A 13,061-nucleotide genomic window follows, 5' to 3' on the forward strand; every position below is an offset into this window, starting at 1 on the left:
AGGCGATGGCGACCCCAGGGGCACTGCTAGAGGTGATGGCATAGGCAGGGGCCCTGCCAGGGGTGCCGTCGCCCCCAGGGGCTCTCTCAGGGACAGCAGCGATCACGAGGACCCTCCCAGAGCCAGCGATCCTCACAGTGGCACTGCCACGGAGGGTGGCGCTCCCACAGACTGTCCTATGGACAGTGCTTGCTCCCAGGGGCCCTCGCAGGGACAATGGCATCCCCAGAGGAGCTCCCAGGAACCCTCCCAGTGGCGGCGCCGACTCCAGGGACTGTACCAAGGGTCCCCAGGGGCCCTATGGCATACTTGTCCGTCGTGTCATTTATATAGTACATATTTCCAACAGTCCCTTACTTAACTGTGATTGGTGGACAATTTTTTTAACCCACCAAATTACAGCCAATAGGAACAGAGAGCAGTCAGTCAGCACAACACCTCATCTTATGTTTTCCTGTTGGATATTATTCTCCATTACCTTCATCTGAATGCGATGATACTGGAAATGTGATGGGCGGCAGTGTATTTATTTATTTAACGTTGCTTCTCCAAGAGCTCTAAATAGCGCAAAATCTACTGCAACCAGGTGCCCTCCTAGGTATGGGAGCGCTTCCACATGCCGTGCCAGGGACCAACCTTGGCGCGGTGAGGATCCTCTCAGGGGCGTCGAGGGCTCCAGGTACCCTCCCAGAGGCGATGGGAGCCCCTGGGCCCTTCCAAGGTGCGGCAGGGACACTCCCACGGGTGGCAAGGGCCTCTGTGACACTCCCAGAAGCATCAGGAACCCATAGGCCGCTTATAGAGGCGACAGAGGCCCCTGAAACCTTCCCAGGTACAGCGAGGTCTCCTGGGATCCTCCCAGGATCGACGTGGCCCCTGCGAACCTCCCATTGGGTGCTGGGGACGCCAGAGACCTTCTCAGGGGCATCCAGGGCCCCAGGCACCCTCCCACAGATGACGGGGGCACCTGTGACCCTCCCGGGAGCGACGGGAGCCTCTGTGACCCTTGCAGGGGTAGCTGGGATCCCAGGGACCCACCCAGAGGTGGTTGGGAGCACTGGGACCCTCCAAGCAGCGGCGAGGACCGTCCCAGATACGGCGAAAGCCCCTGAGACTTTCCAGGTGCGGCGAAGGCTCCTGAGACCCTACCCGGGTTGGTGGGGCAGCTGCGACCTTCCCAGGGGCTTCTGGGGATCCCAGTGACCCTTGCAGGGGCGGCCGTGGCTCCTGGGACCCACCCAGGTGCGGTGAGAATCCTCTCAGGGGCTTCGAGGACCCTAGGCACACTCCTAGAGGCGACTGGGGCCCATGGGATCCTCCCGGGAGCGGCGGGAGCCCTAGTGACCCTTGCAGGGGCAGCGGGGACCCCAGGGACTCTCCCAGTGGCGGGTGGGTTTTTCTGGGACCCTCCAAGAGGCGGCGGGGACCGTCCCAGATGCGGTGGAAGCCCCTGGAAGCCTCCCAGGGACATCTAGGGCCCCTGGAACATTCCCAGGAGCTGCATAGTCCCCATGGAACCTCCCAAGGGCGACTGGGGCCCTGGTACCATCTCAAGGGCTTCGCGAGCTCCAAGGACCCTCCCAAAGGAAATGGAGACCCCTGGGACCCTTCAGTGGCTGCACTTCCAGGGGCCGTTAATCATACATGGTCGTGGTGTTGTACATATTACTTACGTCAATCAATTACTTCCTTAAATGTGATTGGTGGACTAAAATGCATACACACCAAATACAGCCAATCGGAGGAGAGAACAGCCAGTCACCACAACACCCCAACTTATGTTTTCCTGCTGGATATTATTCTCCACTCCGTTGTTAAGGATGCCATATTATTGGAAAAGTTTTGATGGGCGTTGTAGTCGCATCTACCAGAGCTCTAAATAGCACAAAAACAACTGCCCCCAGGCTCCCGGCCAGGTGTGACAGGGAGCCTCCCAGACGCAGCGGGAGCCCCTGGGACCTTACCATGTGCGGCATTGGCCCTTGGGACACTCCCAGGTGCGTCGAAAACCCTTCAGGGAGCGGTGAGGGCCCCTGGCACACTCCCAAGGGTGGCGGCGTGTCCAGGGGTAGATGGAGGCCCTTGGAAGACTTCCAGGTGCGTCGCGAGCCCTCCAGGGTGTGGTGGGGGTCCCTGGGACCTTCCCAGGAGTGGCGGGGATCTCTGGGACACTTCCATGGGCGGGTGGAGGCCCGTGAAAGTTTTACAGGGATGGCAGTGCCATCAGGGAACCTCCCAGGGTAAGCGACTTCCTCTGGGACCCTCCCAGGGACGGCAGGGGGCCCGGGGGCTGTGGGATCCCCATGGAATCTCCCAGGGGCGAATGGGGCTCCTTGGACCCTCTCATGGGCGATGCAGGCCCCTGGGACACTCCAGGGGCCGTACTTTCAGGGGCACTACAGCATAATTGGTCGTGAAGTCGTATATATTACATACGTCCACCAATTCCTTACTTAAATGAGATTGGTGGAATAAAATGTATACCCACCAAATTACTGCCAATAGGAGAAGAGAACAGTCAGTCAGCACAACACCCCAACTTATGTTTTCCTGCTGGATATTATTCTCAATTCCATTTTTAAGGAAGCGATAATACTGGAAATGTTATGATGGGCGTTGTAGTCGCATCTACCAGAGCTCTAATTAGCACAAAAACAATTGGCCCCAAGGACCCTCCCAGGTGTAGTGTGGACACTCCCAGGTGTAGTGGGGGCCCCTCGGACACCCCAAGAGCCACCAAGGGCTCCTGGGAACCTCCTATAGGTGGCATGGGCTCCGCGACCTTCCCTGCTGCCGCAGGGGCTCCTGGGATCCTCCCAAGGTCAGCGTGGCCTCTGCAACCCTCCAAGGGGCGGCTGGGGACCCCCGGCACCCTCACAGGGGCTCCGGTGGTCCTTGGGACCCACCCAGGTGCAGTGCAGACCCTCCAGTGGCCCCTGTGACCCTTCTGGGGGCTACCGGAGCCTCTATGACCCTCACAGGGGCAGCGAGGACCCTTCCAGGGGTGGTTGGGGCCGCTGGGACCCTCCAAGAGGTAGCAGGAGCCCCTGAGACCCTCCCAGTTGCAATGGGGTCCCTCCCAGTGGCGGCGCCGACCCCAGGGACTGTACCAAGGGTCCCCAGGGGCTGTATGGCATGCTTGTCCGCCGTGTCCTATATAGTACATATTTCCAACAGTCCCTTTCTTAGCTGTGATTGGTGGACAATTCTTTTAACCCACCAAATTACAGCCAATAGGAACAGAGAGCAGTCAGTCAGCACAACACCTTATCTTATGTTTTCCTGTTGGATATTATTCTCCATTACCTTCTTCAGAATGCGATGATACTGGAAATATGATGGGCGGCAGTGTACTTATTAACGTTGCTTCTACAAGAGCTCTAAATAGCGCAAAAACTACTGCAACCAGGTGCCTTCCCAGGTACGGGAGCACTTCCAGATGCCGTGCCAGGGACGGCGGCGCCCGCAGGTTCTCTCCCAGTGAGGGCGGCATCCTAGGAGCCCTCCCAGGAACCAAATAATATCCAATAGGAGCAGAAAGCAGTCAGTCAGCACAACACCACAACTTATGCTTTCCTGTTGGATATTATTCTCCATTACCTTCTTCAGGATGTGATAATACTGGTAGAAATGTGATGGGCGGCGGTGTATTTATTTAATGTTGCTTCTCCCAGAGCACTAAATAGCGCAAAAACTACTGCAACCAGAGGCCCTTCCAGGGACGGGAGCACTCTCAGGGGCCCTCCCAGGGACGATGGCGCCCCCAGGAACAGCGGCGCCCCAGAGGCCCTCCCAGGAACGTAAGCGCCTCCAACGGCCCTGCAAGGGAACGGTGGCACTATTAGGGGCTCTGGCGCCCCCAGGGGCTCTCCCTGGGACAATGTCGCCAACAGGGGCCCTCCTAGGAATGGCAGCGCCCTAAGGAGCGCTCCCAGAAACGGCAGCACCCTCAGGGGCCTTCCCAGATGCGGCGACGCCCCCAGGGGACTTGTCAGAGGCGGTGGCACTCCCAGGAACAGTGGCGCCCCCATGGGCCTTCCCAAAGATGGCGGGATTCCCAGGGGGCCTGGCAGGAGCGGTGGCGCCCCCAGGGGCCCTGCCAGGCGCAGTGGAGCCCCCAGCGGCCCTCCCAGGGATGACAGCGCCTCGATGGGCCCTGCCAGAGGCGATGGCAATCCTAGGGGCACTGCTAGAGGTGTTGGCATAGGCAGGGGCCCTGCCAGAGGTGCCGTCGCCCCCAGGGGCTCTCTCAGGGACAACAGCGATCACGAGGGCCTTCCCAGAGCCAGCGATCCTCCCAGTGACACTGCCAGGGAGGGTGGCACTCCCAGAGACTGTCCTAGGGACGGTGCTTGCTCCCAGGGGCCCTCGCAGGGACAATGGCATCCCCAGGGAAGCTCCCAGGGACCCTCCCAGTGGCGGTGCCGACCCCAGGGACTGTACCAAGGGTCCCCAGGGGCCCTATGGCACGCTTGTCCGTCGTGCCATATATATACTACATATTTCCAACAGTCCCTTGCTTAACTGTGATTGGTGGACAATTCCCTTAACCCACCAAATTACAGCCAATAGGAACAGAGAGCAGTCTGTCAGCACAACACCTCATCTTATGTTTTTCTGTTGGATATTATTCTCCATTACCTTCATCAGAATGCGATGATACTGGAAATGTGATGGACGGCAGTGTATTTATTTAACGTTGCTTCTCCAAGAGCTCTAGATAGCACAAATATTACTGCAACCAGGTGCCTTCCCAGGTATGGGAGCGCTTCCAGATGCCGTGCCAGGAACGGTGGCACACCTAGGGACTCTCCCAGGAAATTTGGTGCTCTCAGGGGCACTCCCAGAGATGGCGGCGCCCGCAGGTTCTCTCCCAGTGACAGCGGCGCCCTAGGAGCCCTCCCAGGGACGGCGTGTCCCCAGGGGTCATGCCAGGGAGAGCGGAGATTCCAGGGGTTGCGCTGACCCAAGGGACAGTTCGTAAGGTCACCAGGGGCCCTATGGCATGCTTGTCTGTCATATCAAATATATTAAATATTTCTAACAGTCCCATATTTAACTGTGATTGGTAGACTATTCTTTTAACCCACCAAATAACAGCCAATAGAAGCAGAGAGCAGTCAGTCAGCACAACACCACAACTTATGTTTTCCTGTTGGATAATATTCTCCATTTCCTTCTACAGGATGCGATAATACTGGAAGAAATGTGATGGGCGGCGGTGTATTTATATAATGTTGCTTCTCCCAGAGCTCTAAATAGCGCAAAAACTACTGCAACCAGAGGCCCTTCCAGGGATGGGAGCACTCTCAGGGGCCCTCCCAGGGACGGTGGCGTCCCCAGGAACAGCGGCGCCCCAGAGGCCCTCCCAGGGACGGTGGCGCCCCCAGGAACAGCGGCGCCCCAGAGGTCCTCCCAGGGACGTCGGCACCTCCAGGAGCCTTGCAAGGGACGGTGGCATATTAGGGGCGCTGGCGCCCCCAGGGGCTCTCCCTGGGACAATGTCGCCCCCAGGGGCCCACCAAGGAACGGCAGCACCCTTGGGGGCCCCCCAGAAACGACGGCGCCCCCAGGGGCATTGATAGAGGCGGTGGCGCTCTCAGGAACAGCGGCGCCCCCATGGGCCTTCCCAAAGATGGCGGCGCTCCCAGGGCGCAAGGCAGGAGCGGTGGCGCCCTTGGGGCCCTGCCAGGGGCGGTGGAGCCCCCACGGGGCTCTCCCAAGGATGGCAGCGCTTCCATGGGCCCTGCCAGAGACGTTGGCGCCCCCAGGGGCACTGCTAGAGGTGCTGGCATAGGCAGGGGCTCTGCCAGGGGCGCCGTCGCCCCCAGTGGCTCTCTCAGGGACAGCGGCGCTCACGGGGACCCTCCCAGGGCCAGCGATCCTCCCAATGGCACTGCCAGGGACGGTGGCGCTTCCAGAAGCTCTCCTAAGGACAGCGATGCTCCCAGGGACCTCTCAGATGCAGTGGTTTCCCCAAGGGCCATGCCAGGGACAGTGGAGCTCCCAGGGGCGATGCCTACCACAGGGACTGTACCAAGGGTCCCCAGAGGCCCTCTATAGCATGCTTATCCGTCGTGTCCAATATAGTACATACTTCCAGCAGTCCCTTGCTTAACTGTGATAGGTGGACTATTCTTTTAACCCACCAAATAACAGCCACTAGGAGCAGAGAGCAGTCAGTCAGCACAACACCACAACTTATGTTTTCCTGTTGGATATTATTCTCCAATACCTTCTTCAGAATGCGATAATACTGGAAGAAATGTGATGGGCGGCAGTGTAATTATTTAACCTTGTTTCTCCCAGAGCTCTAAATAGCACAAAAACTACTGCAACCAGGGCCCTTCCAGGTACGGGAGTGCTTCCAGATGCCGTCCCAGGGGCTCCCCTAGGGGCTCTCCCAGAAAAATTGGCGCTCTCAGGGGGTCCTCCCAAGGACAGCAGCGCCAGCAGGGGTCCTGGCAGGAAGGCGGCGCAAGCCAGGGCGTTCCCACAGGCCCTCCCAGGAATGTCGGTGCCCCCAGGGTCTCTCCCAGTGACAGCGGCGCCCTAGGAGCCCTTCCAGGGACGTCGGTGCCCTCAGGGGCCCTGCAAGGGGCGGTGGCGCCCCTAAAGGCCTTGCCATAGATGGTAGCACCCTCAGAGGCCTTGCCAGGGGCGCTGGCGCCGACCCATGGGCCCTTCCAGGGATGGCAACGCCCCCAGAGGCCTTCCCAGGGACGGCAGCGCCCTCAGACGCCCTCCCAGAAATGGTGGCACCACCAGGGGCCTTGATTGGGGCGGTGGCGCTCCCAAGGGCTGTCCCAGGGATTGCGGCACCCTCAGTAGCTCTCCCAGGAACAGCACGGCACCTAGGGGCCTTTGAACAGTCAGTCAGCACAACACCCCAACTTATGTTTTCCTGCTGGATATTATTCTCAATTCCATTTTTAAGGAAGCGATAATACTGGAAATGTTATGATGGGCGTTGTAGTCGCATCTACTAGAGCTCTAATTAGCACAAAAACAATTGGCCCCAAGGACCCTCCCAGGTGTAGCGTGGACACTCCCAGGTGTGGCGGGGGCCCCTGGGACACACCTTGAAGCAGCAAGGGCCCCTGGGACGCTTATAGAGGCGACAGGGGCTCCTGAGACCCTCCCAGGAGCGGCGGGGGCTCCTGAGACTCCCCCCGGGTAGGAGTGTCCCAGGGGCCCGCGCAGCCCATGAGAGGGTCCATAGAGCCCCAGTCGCCGCCCCTGTGCACCTGCCGTCCCTGGGAGGGTCCCAGTTGAAGCCACTTACCCTGGGAGGTTCCCTGATGGCACCACCACCCCTGTAAAACCACCAGAGGCCTCCATTCGCCCCTGGACTCCCCGCCACCCTTGGGAGGGTGCCAGGGGCCCCCACCGCCTCCTGAAGGTTTCACGACGCACCTGAAAGTGTCCCAAGGGCCAATGCCGCACATGGAACGGTCCCAGGGGCTGCCACTGCGTGTGGGAGGGTCCCAGCCGCAAATGGGAGGGTTTCAGGGGCCTCCGCTGCCTCTTGGAGGGTCCCAGCGGCCCCAACCACCCCTGGAAGAGTTCCCGCTGCCCCTGTGAGGGTCACGAGGAATACGGTCAACTCCGGAAGGGTCACAGGGGCCCCCGTCGCCTCTGAGAAGGCTCCTAGGGCCGTCGGTGCCCCTAGAGGGTCCTCACTGCACCTGGGTGGGTCCCAAGGGACCCTGCAACCCCTGTGAGGGTCCCTGGGGTCCCCAGCCGCACCTGGGAGGGTTGCAGGGGCTCCGCCGACCTTGGGAGGATCCCACGAGTCCCTGCCGCACCTGGGAAGGTCGCTGGTCCCACGCTGCCTCTCGGAAGTTCCCAGGAGGCCTTGCTGCCTCTTGGAGTGTCCCAGGGGCTTCCGCCTCCCCTGGGAGGGTCCCTGCCGCACGTGGAAAGGTCCCAGGTGCCCCCTTCGCCTCTGGGAAGTTGCCTGGGGGCAATTGTTTTTGTCATATTTAGAGCTCTGGTAGATGCGACTACAACGCCCATCATAACATTTCCAGTATTATCGCTTCTTTAAAACGGAGTGGAGAATAATATTCAGCAGGAAAACATAAGTTGGGGTGTTGTGCTGACTGACTGTTCTCTTCTCCTATTGGCTGTAATTTGGTTGGAATACATTTTAGTCCACCAATCGCATTTAAGTAAGGAATTGATGGACGTATGTAATATGTACGACATCACGCCCAAGTATGCTACAGTGCCCCTGGAAGTACGGCCCCTGGAGTGTCCCAGGGGCTGGCGCCTTCCATGAGAGGGTCCAAGGAGTCCCAGTCGCCCCTGGGAGATTCCATGGGGAACCGCCACCCCTGAGGCCCCTACCGTCCCTTGGAGGGTCGCAGAGTAAGCCGCTTACCCTGGGAGGTTCCCAGATGGCACCGCTACCCCTGTAAGACTACCAGAGACCTCCATCCGCCCCTGGAAGTGTCCCAGAGATGCGCCACACCTGGAAGTGTTCCAGGGGCCTCCATCTACCCCTGGACTCCCCGCCACGCTTGGGGGTGTGCCAGGGGCCCCCACCGCTCCCTGAAGGATTCCCGACGCACCTGGGAGTGTCTCAAGGGCCAATGCCGCACATGGGAAGGTCCCAGGGGCTCCCGCCGCGTTTGGGAGGGTCCTAGCCGCAACTGGGAGGGTCTCAGGGGTCTTTGCTGCCTCGTGGATGGTCCCAGCGGCCCCAACCACCACTGGAAGGGTCGCCGCTGCCCCTGTGAGGGTCACAGGGGCCCCCGTCGCCTCTGAGAAGGCTCCTGGGGCCCTAGATACCCTTGGAAGGTCCTCACTGCACCTGGGTGGGTCCCAAGGGCCACTGAAGCCCATTTTAACATTATATTTGTAGAGTGCTTTTAAATATACAGTAAGTGCAATTTTAGGGAGTAAATTTCCTATTTACGAATAAACATGAAAATTAAAAGGGGGTAAGGAAACGTTGGATCAAATTACCTTTTCCGTTGGAATAATCTTAGTAAGGAACATATATGTTACTGTGAAAAAAAAAATTCGAATTGTCCTGGCGATTAACTTAAACGGAAAGTATTTATAATAATAAAAGGACGTGTTTGTCTACTTATGAATGTGTGTGTGTGTCTGTTCTAGCCATAGCTCCAAAGCGGAAGCAGTTAGAGACCTAAAACTTTACGCACATATTACATGGGTCCCAGGGTTATGCACTTTGATATAGTATTGCTATTGACCACAGACCCCCGGGTGGTCCGGGCTAGAACCAAATAAATTCCTCGACTGAGATATCGCCACGGCGACTGCTGGAGGTGTTTTCCCGCGTCAGGGACGACAAACTGTGGCAGTCAAGTTTATGCAGTAAATACGTAATACATAATATAATATAATGTAACAATTTAATTGATATAATATAATAAATAATACAATATAACAATAAGAAATGGTAATATTTTTAATAAGCAATATTACAGTAAACTCTTAGGCGACGTCTGAAATGAGCTGTATACTTTTCGATGATTTTTGGGAAAATTATTAAAAACATTCCAAAAGTGCAATACAGTGTAGGTGTAGATAATTTAATTGTCATCCTTGCCCTCAATACAGTCTCTAAATGTAAAAATATTGCGTCCTATAGTGCGTTAATATTTAAGTCACAATAGAAATGAGTGTGAGTGACTTAAAGACCTGACCTACTCGACTGTAGTTAACTTTGTCCAACTTTCTTCCTTTGTCTCTCTCTTCTCTCTGTTACTCCTCTGCTGAATAGTTTACGTGACTCATAATTGATTCATCTGTGAAAGGTCATTCAGAAATGTTAAGAATAGCTCTTCTTGTTTTATTAAATAATGTCAAACTCAACAGTGTTCTTGACTGGGAAGGTGTGTGTCTGGGAGGTAGTGAATGCGTAAAGTTTCAGGTCACTCAACTGTTTCCGTTTTAGAGCTATGACTGGAACAGACATAAAGATATACTAACAGACAGACAGACAGACAGCCTATCTATTAAGTAATCCCCTTCATCACGAAAATTATTTTTAAACTCATTAAAATCTTCGTCATTAAGATGGGCTTAAATATACTTTGTTTAGATTTTGTTTTGTTTTTCATTTACATATTCATTAAAATCTAACTAATATCCAGGTAAATTTTTAGGACTATATTAACACATGCATACACTAATACTCAGTGAATTGTATGTAACGTATCCATAATTTTTATGAGATTGCAAACTATATGAATGTCCGCAACTTAAAAGTTGCATTTAGCCTAAGGACGAGAGACGATCATAACGTTACACACAGGTCCATTTTATCCCAGGAGAACCGGTGTAGAAATATCATAACGAGATTATAAAGTATCTAAGTTACCTGTATAACTTACGAAATTGTATATCAGGTGTTCTCTGGGTAGGTACCGGGCCTCGTCCCTCCACCTGTGCTTAAAGCTGTCAGGCAGAGTCGCTTAAGTACTGCCGCTTACTACCATATTTGTTTACGTTCAGCTGGGTGATTTGTCCAGAGCTCTCCACTGTCCGAGGCGGCTCTGTTACACTTCAGGCAGGAGTAGGGGATTCATCAGGCTAGACTAGGAGAGATATGTAAGGCCAGCGTAGGGATTTAACAGGCCTGGATGGGAATTTATTAAGCTGAAATAGGGATTAATTAAGTCATAGTTGAGGACATATTCGGTGCTCGGATTATATCTATTATTTTGATACATTTTGAATATAGAAATTGGGTGTTCGATGGTGGAAATTGGTTCTCTCCTTCCCAGTTATTTTCCCCTTTTACGTAAATTCGTTTAATTTAACTATTCGTTTGATGTTCGATCCATGGCTGGGTGAACAAGAGGAACACATACACACACATACACGCACGCACACAAACACACACACACACACACCCACGGGGACAATATCACAAACGGGTACATCAATAAAATAGAATTGATGAAAAAAAAGACAAACATACACGAATAAATGAATAAAAAACTAGGAAAAAATATATAGCCTCAGTAATTTGTCGCCATATTTACTCTCTCGATATAACAAAAAATAATATCACCACAAAATGTTCTCACTATATTTACTCTTTTCATGTAATCGATAGTTCAAGAGTAAAACATTATTATTATATTATTCTAACTTATTGTTGCTATAAAAATGTTGATCATACTAGAGAAAAAATACCCCTTTTCCTCTCATACAGTCACTTGGCCTCAGTATAGAGAACACAGTTGACTTTGCCACTTCCCAGGATGAACAGTCTCGCCCAACCACTATAGCGTAACGAAATAAAGGATGTTGGTGGTTTTTAGAGTCAATTTTCATTTGGATTTCAGCGACCGAATTCGTCCATGAGTGCACTAAGCCGTACAAGTTGGGCTTGTGCGTGATACCGCCACGGCGATCCATTGTAGTCAGGGAATACCGGGGTCTGGAAACACTGCGAGTGCTAGGGAGGAAAATTCTCTTACTGGGAGTTGCGATTGTATGTTTGCTTTGTCTGAGTATAGGTGAACGGGTAAATGTCCACCTGTGTCTTTATTTATGTATCTATAAAGGTATAAGTATTATTCTCTTTCTCTTACATCAATATACATATTTTATTATATATTTTATTAATCTTTTTGTATCTTAACTATCCAATAACATAATCCTACTCTATACTCAGCTAATTGGAAGGGTAATAGGTGTCACCCTTCTCACCACCATCCCATATAACCACAACTACCATCCCCTACCACCACATCCCCTACCACCATCAACACTCCTTACCACCACCACCACCAGCCTTTACCACAGCCACCACCACCCTTTACCACAACCACCACCACCACCCTTTACCACAACCACCACCAACCCCTACCACCAACATTCCTTACCGCCACCAACACCAATCCCTACCACGAACGTCTCCTATCACGTTTGATCTGTTTACGTTGCCGAGTATTTGTGAGTCTACTATGTGTGTATTATGTGTAGGAGAAAGAAACTGTGGCCGTAAAGACTCAACTCTCACCACCACCACCACCACCACGAATCCATCTCCACCACCCAACTCCACCACCACTACCCCAATCCACAACCATCGCCAAGATTTTCCACAAAAATGTTATCGACGTGAACTAAGTCTCCAAGGACGAGACTGGTGAATGTAAAGCCTCGTCGCTCGTGCATTTAAAATACCTCAAATTGTGAGACATGGCTGTTGCATTTTGCTGGAAGTTGTATCTGCATTAAGACCTCAGAAAAAAAAAATGAGATCAGACTTTTGATATGTGAGTTAGTGCATTAGGGTATCCGAACTAGGAAGTAAATTTGCTTTTAACGAGGATATCGATAATGTTTAAAAAAAATGGAAAGCAACTGAAAGAAACGAGTACGTGAAATGTAAGGGAATTTTTACACGATACGACCAGACAGCTAATTTATCCGAGTTTGATTGGAGGGCGGCACTTGTTGAAAGAGTTGGGGTGGAAAAAAAAAAGAGAATGAAGTATTCGAGTTTATTCTCTGCCAGTCAGGTATTGCAAGTCTCTAAAATTAACCAGACTCCTTTTGTTCGAATGATATCCCAGTTATCAAGGATCGAAAAACTAACTGGGAGATGAAAGACCATCAGAAACCACCTCATTATCGATTCAACAACTCACGGACAGACGTTGCATAATGTGTGTCATCTGGTCAGGAGAAAGGAACAATTTCTCGACGGTTTTTTATTGTCACCTGTAGCAAGAATCGACCGGGATTGGCTGTCTACGGGGAAATAAACAACAATAGTTTATCTCTGAACTACTATTGTAAATAACATCGTTAACTGAATCGGGTATAACTATTAGCTGATGCATTTGTGTTGTGAACGTCACTCTAGCTCAGGTGAAGACCACAGAGGTACACAAGAGGCTCCTCGACATCAAGGAGACATCAGTGCAAGTCCTGTATACTTGTCAAAGGAAACAAAGTTGTCTGAGTTATTCATGTGAACTCAGAGGGAGTAACACACACACACACACACACACACACACACACACACACACACACACACACACACACACACACACACACACACA

At 53.0% G+C, this 13,061-nt stretch overlaps 2 protein-coding genes across 2 annotated transcripts; one reads left to right on the forward strand and one right to left on the reverse strand.

Moving 5' to 3' along the window:
• Positions 1 to 600: 600 nt before the first annotated feature.
• Positions 601 to 3,922, forward strand: LOC121871324 (collagen alpha-1(I) chain-like). Its single transcript, XM_042373543.1, has 5 exons — positions 601 to 1,133; positions 1,213 to 1,647; positions 1,905 to 2,240; positions 2,681 to 2,910; positions 3,708 to 3,922. Exons 1-5 carry the CDS (start codon positions 601 to 603, stop codon positions 3,920 to 3,922), a joined length of 1,749 nt encoding a protein of 582 aa, XP_042229477.1.
• LOC121871325 (collagen alpha-1(II) chain-like) lies at positions 3,919 to 8,324 on the reverse strand. Its single transcript, XM_042373545.1, has 7 exons — positions 8,247 to 8,324; positions 7,417 to 7,960; positions 7,082 to 7,256; positions 6,561 to 6,854; positions 5,275 to 5,929; positions 4,737 to 4,961; positions 3,919 to 4,437 (listed from the first exon to the last, which is right to left on the reverse strand). Exons 1-7 carry the CDS (start codon positions 8,322 to 8,324, stop codon positions 3,919 to 3,921), a joined length of 2,490 nt encoding a protein of 829 aa, XP_042229479.1.
• Between the last annotated feature and the right edge of the window lie 4,737 nt (positions 8,325 to 13,061).

The sequence above is a fragment of the Homarus americanus genome, unplaced genomic scaffold (assembly GCF_018991925.1).
Source record: "Homarus americanus isolate GMGI-L3 unplaced genomic scaffold, GMGI_Hamer_2.0 scaffold45698, whole genome shotgun sequence".
Taxonomy (NCBI): Eukaryota; Metazoa; Arthropoda; class Malacostraca; order Decapoda; family Nephropidae; genus Homarus; species Homarus americanus.

Coding starts and splice junctions, on each gene's coding strand:
- LOC121871324 (XM_042373543.1), top strand. CDS start 601: ATGGGAGCGCTTCCACATGCCGTGCCAGGGACCAACCTTGGCGCGGTG. Junction 1,134..1,212: donor ACTTTCCAGGTGCGGCGAAG/GCTCCTGAGACC, acceptor TGACCCTTGCAG/GGGCGGCCGTGGCTCCTGGG. Junction 1,648..1,904: donor GGGGCCGTTAATCATACATG/GTCGTGGTGTTG, acceptor AACTGCCCCCAG/GCTCCCGGCCAGGTGTGACA.
- LOC121871325 (XM_042373545.1), bottom strand. CDS start 8,324: ATGGAATCTCCCAGGGGCGACTGGGACTCCTTGGACCCTCTCATGGAA. Junction 7,961..8,246: donor CCTGGGACACTCCAGGGGCC/GTACTTCCAGGG, acceptor AATTGCCCCCAG/GCAACTTCCCAGAGGCGAAG. Junction 7,257..7,416: donor GGCCCTTGGGACACTTTCAG/GTGCGTCGTGAA, acceptor GGACCCTCCCAG/GGACGGCAGGTGCACAGGGG.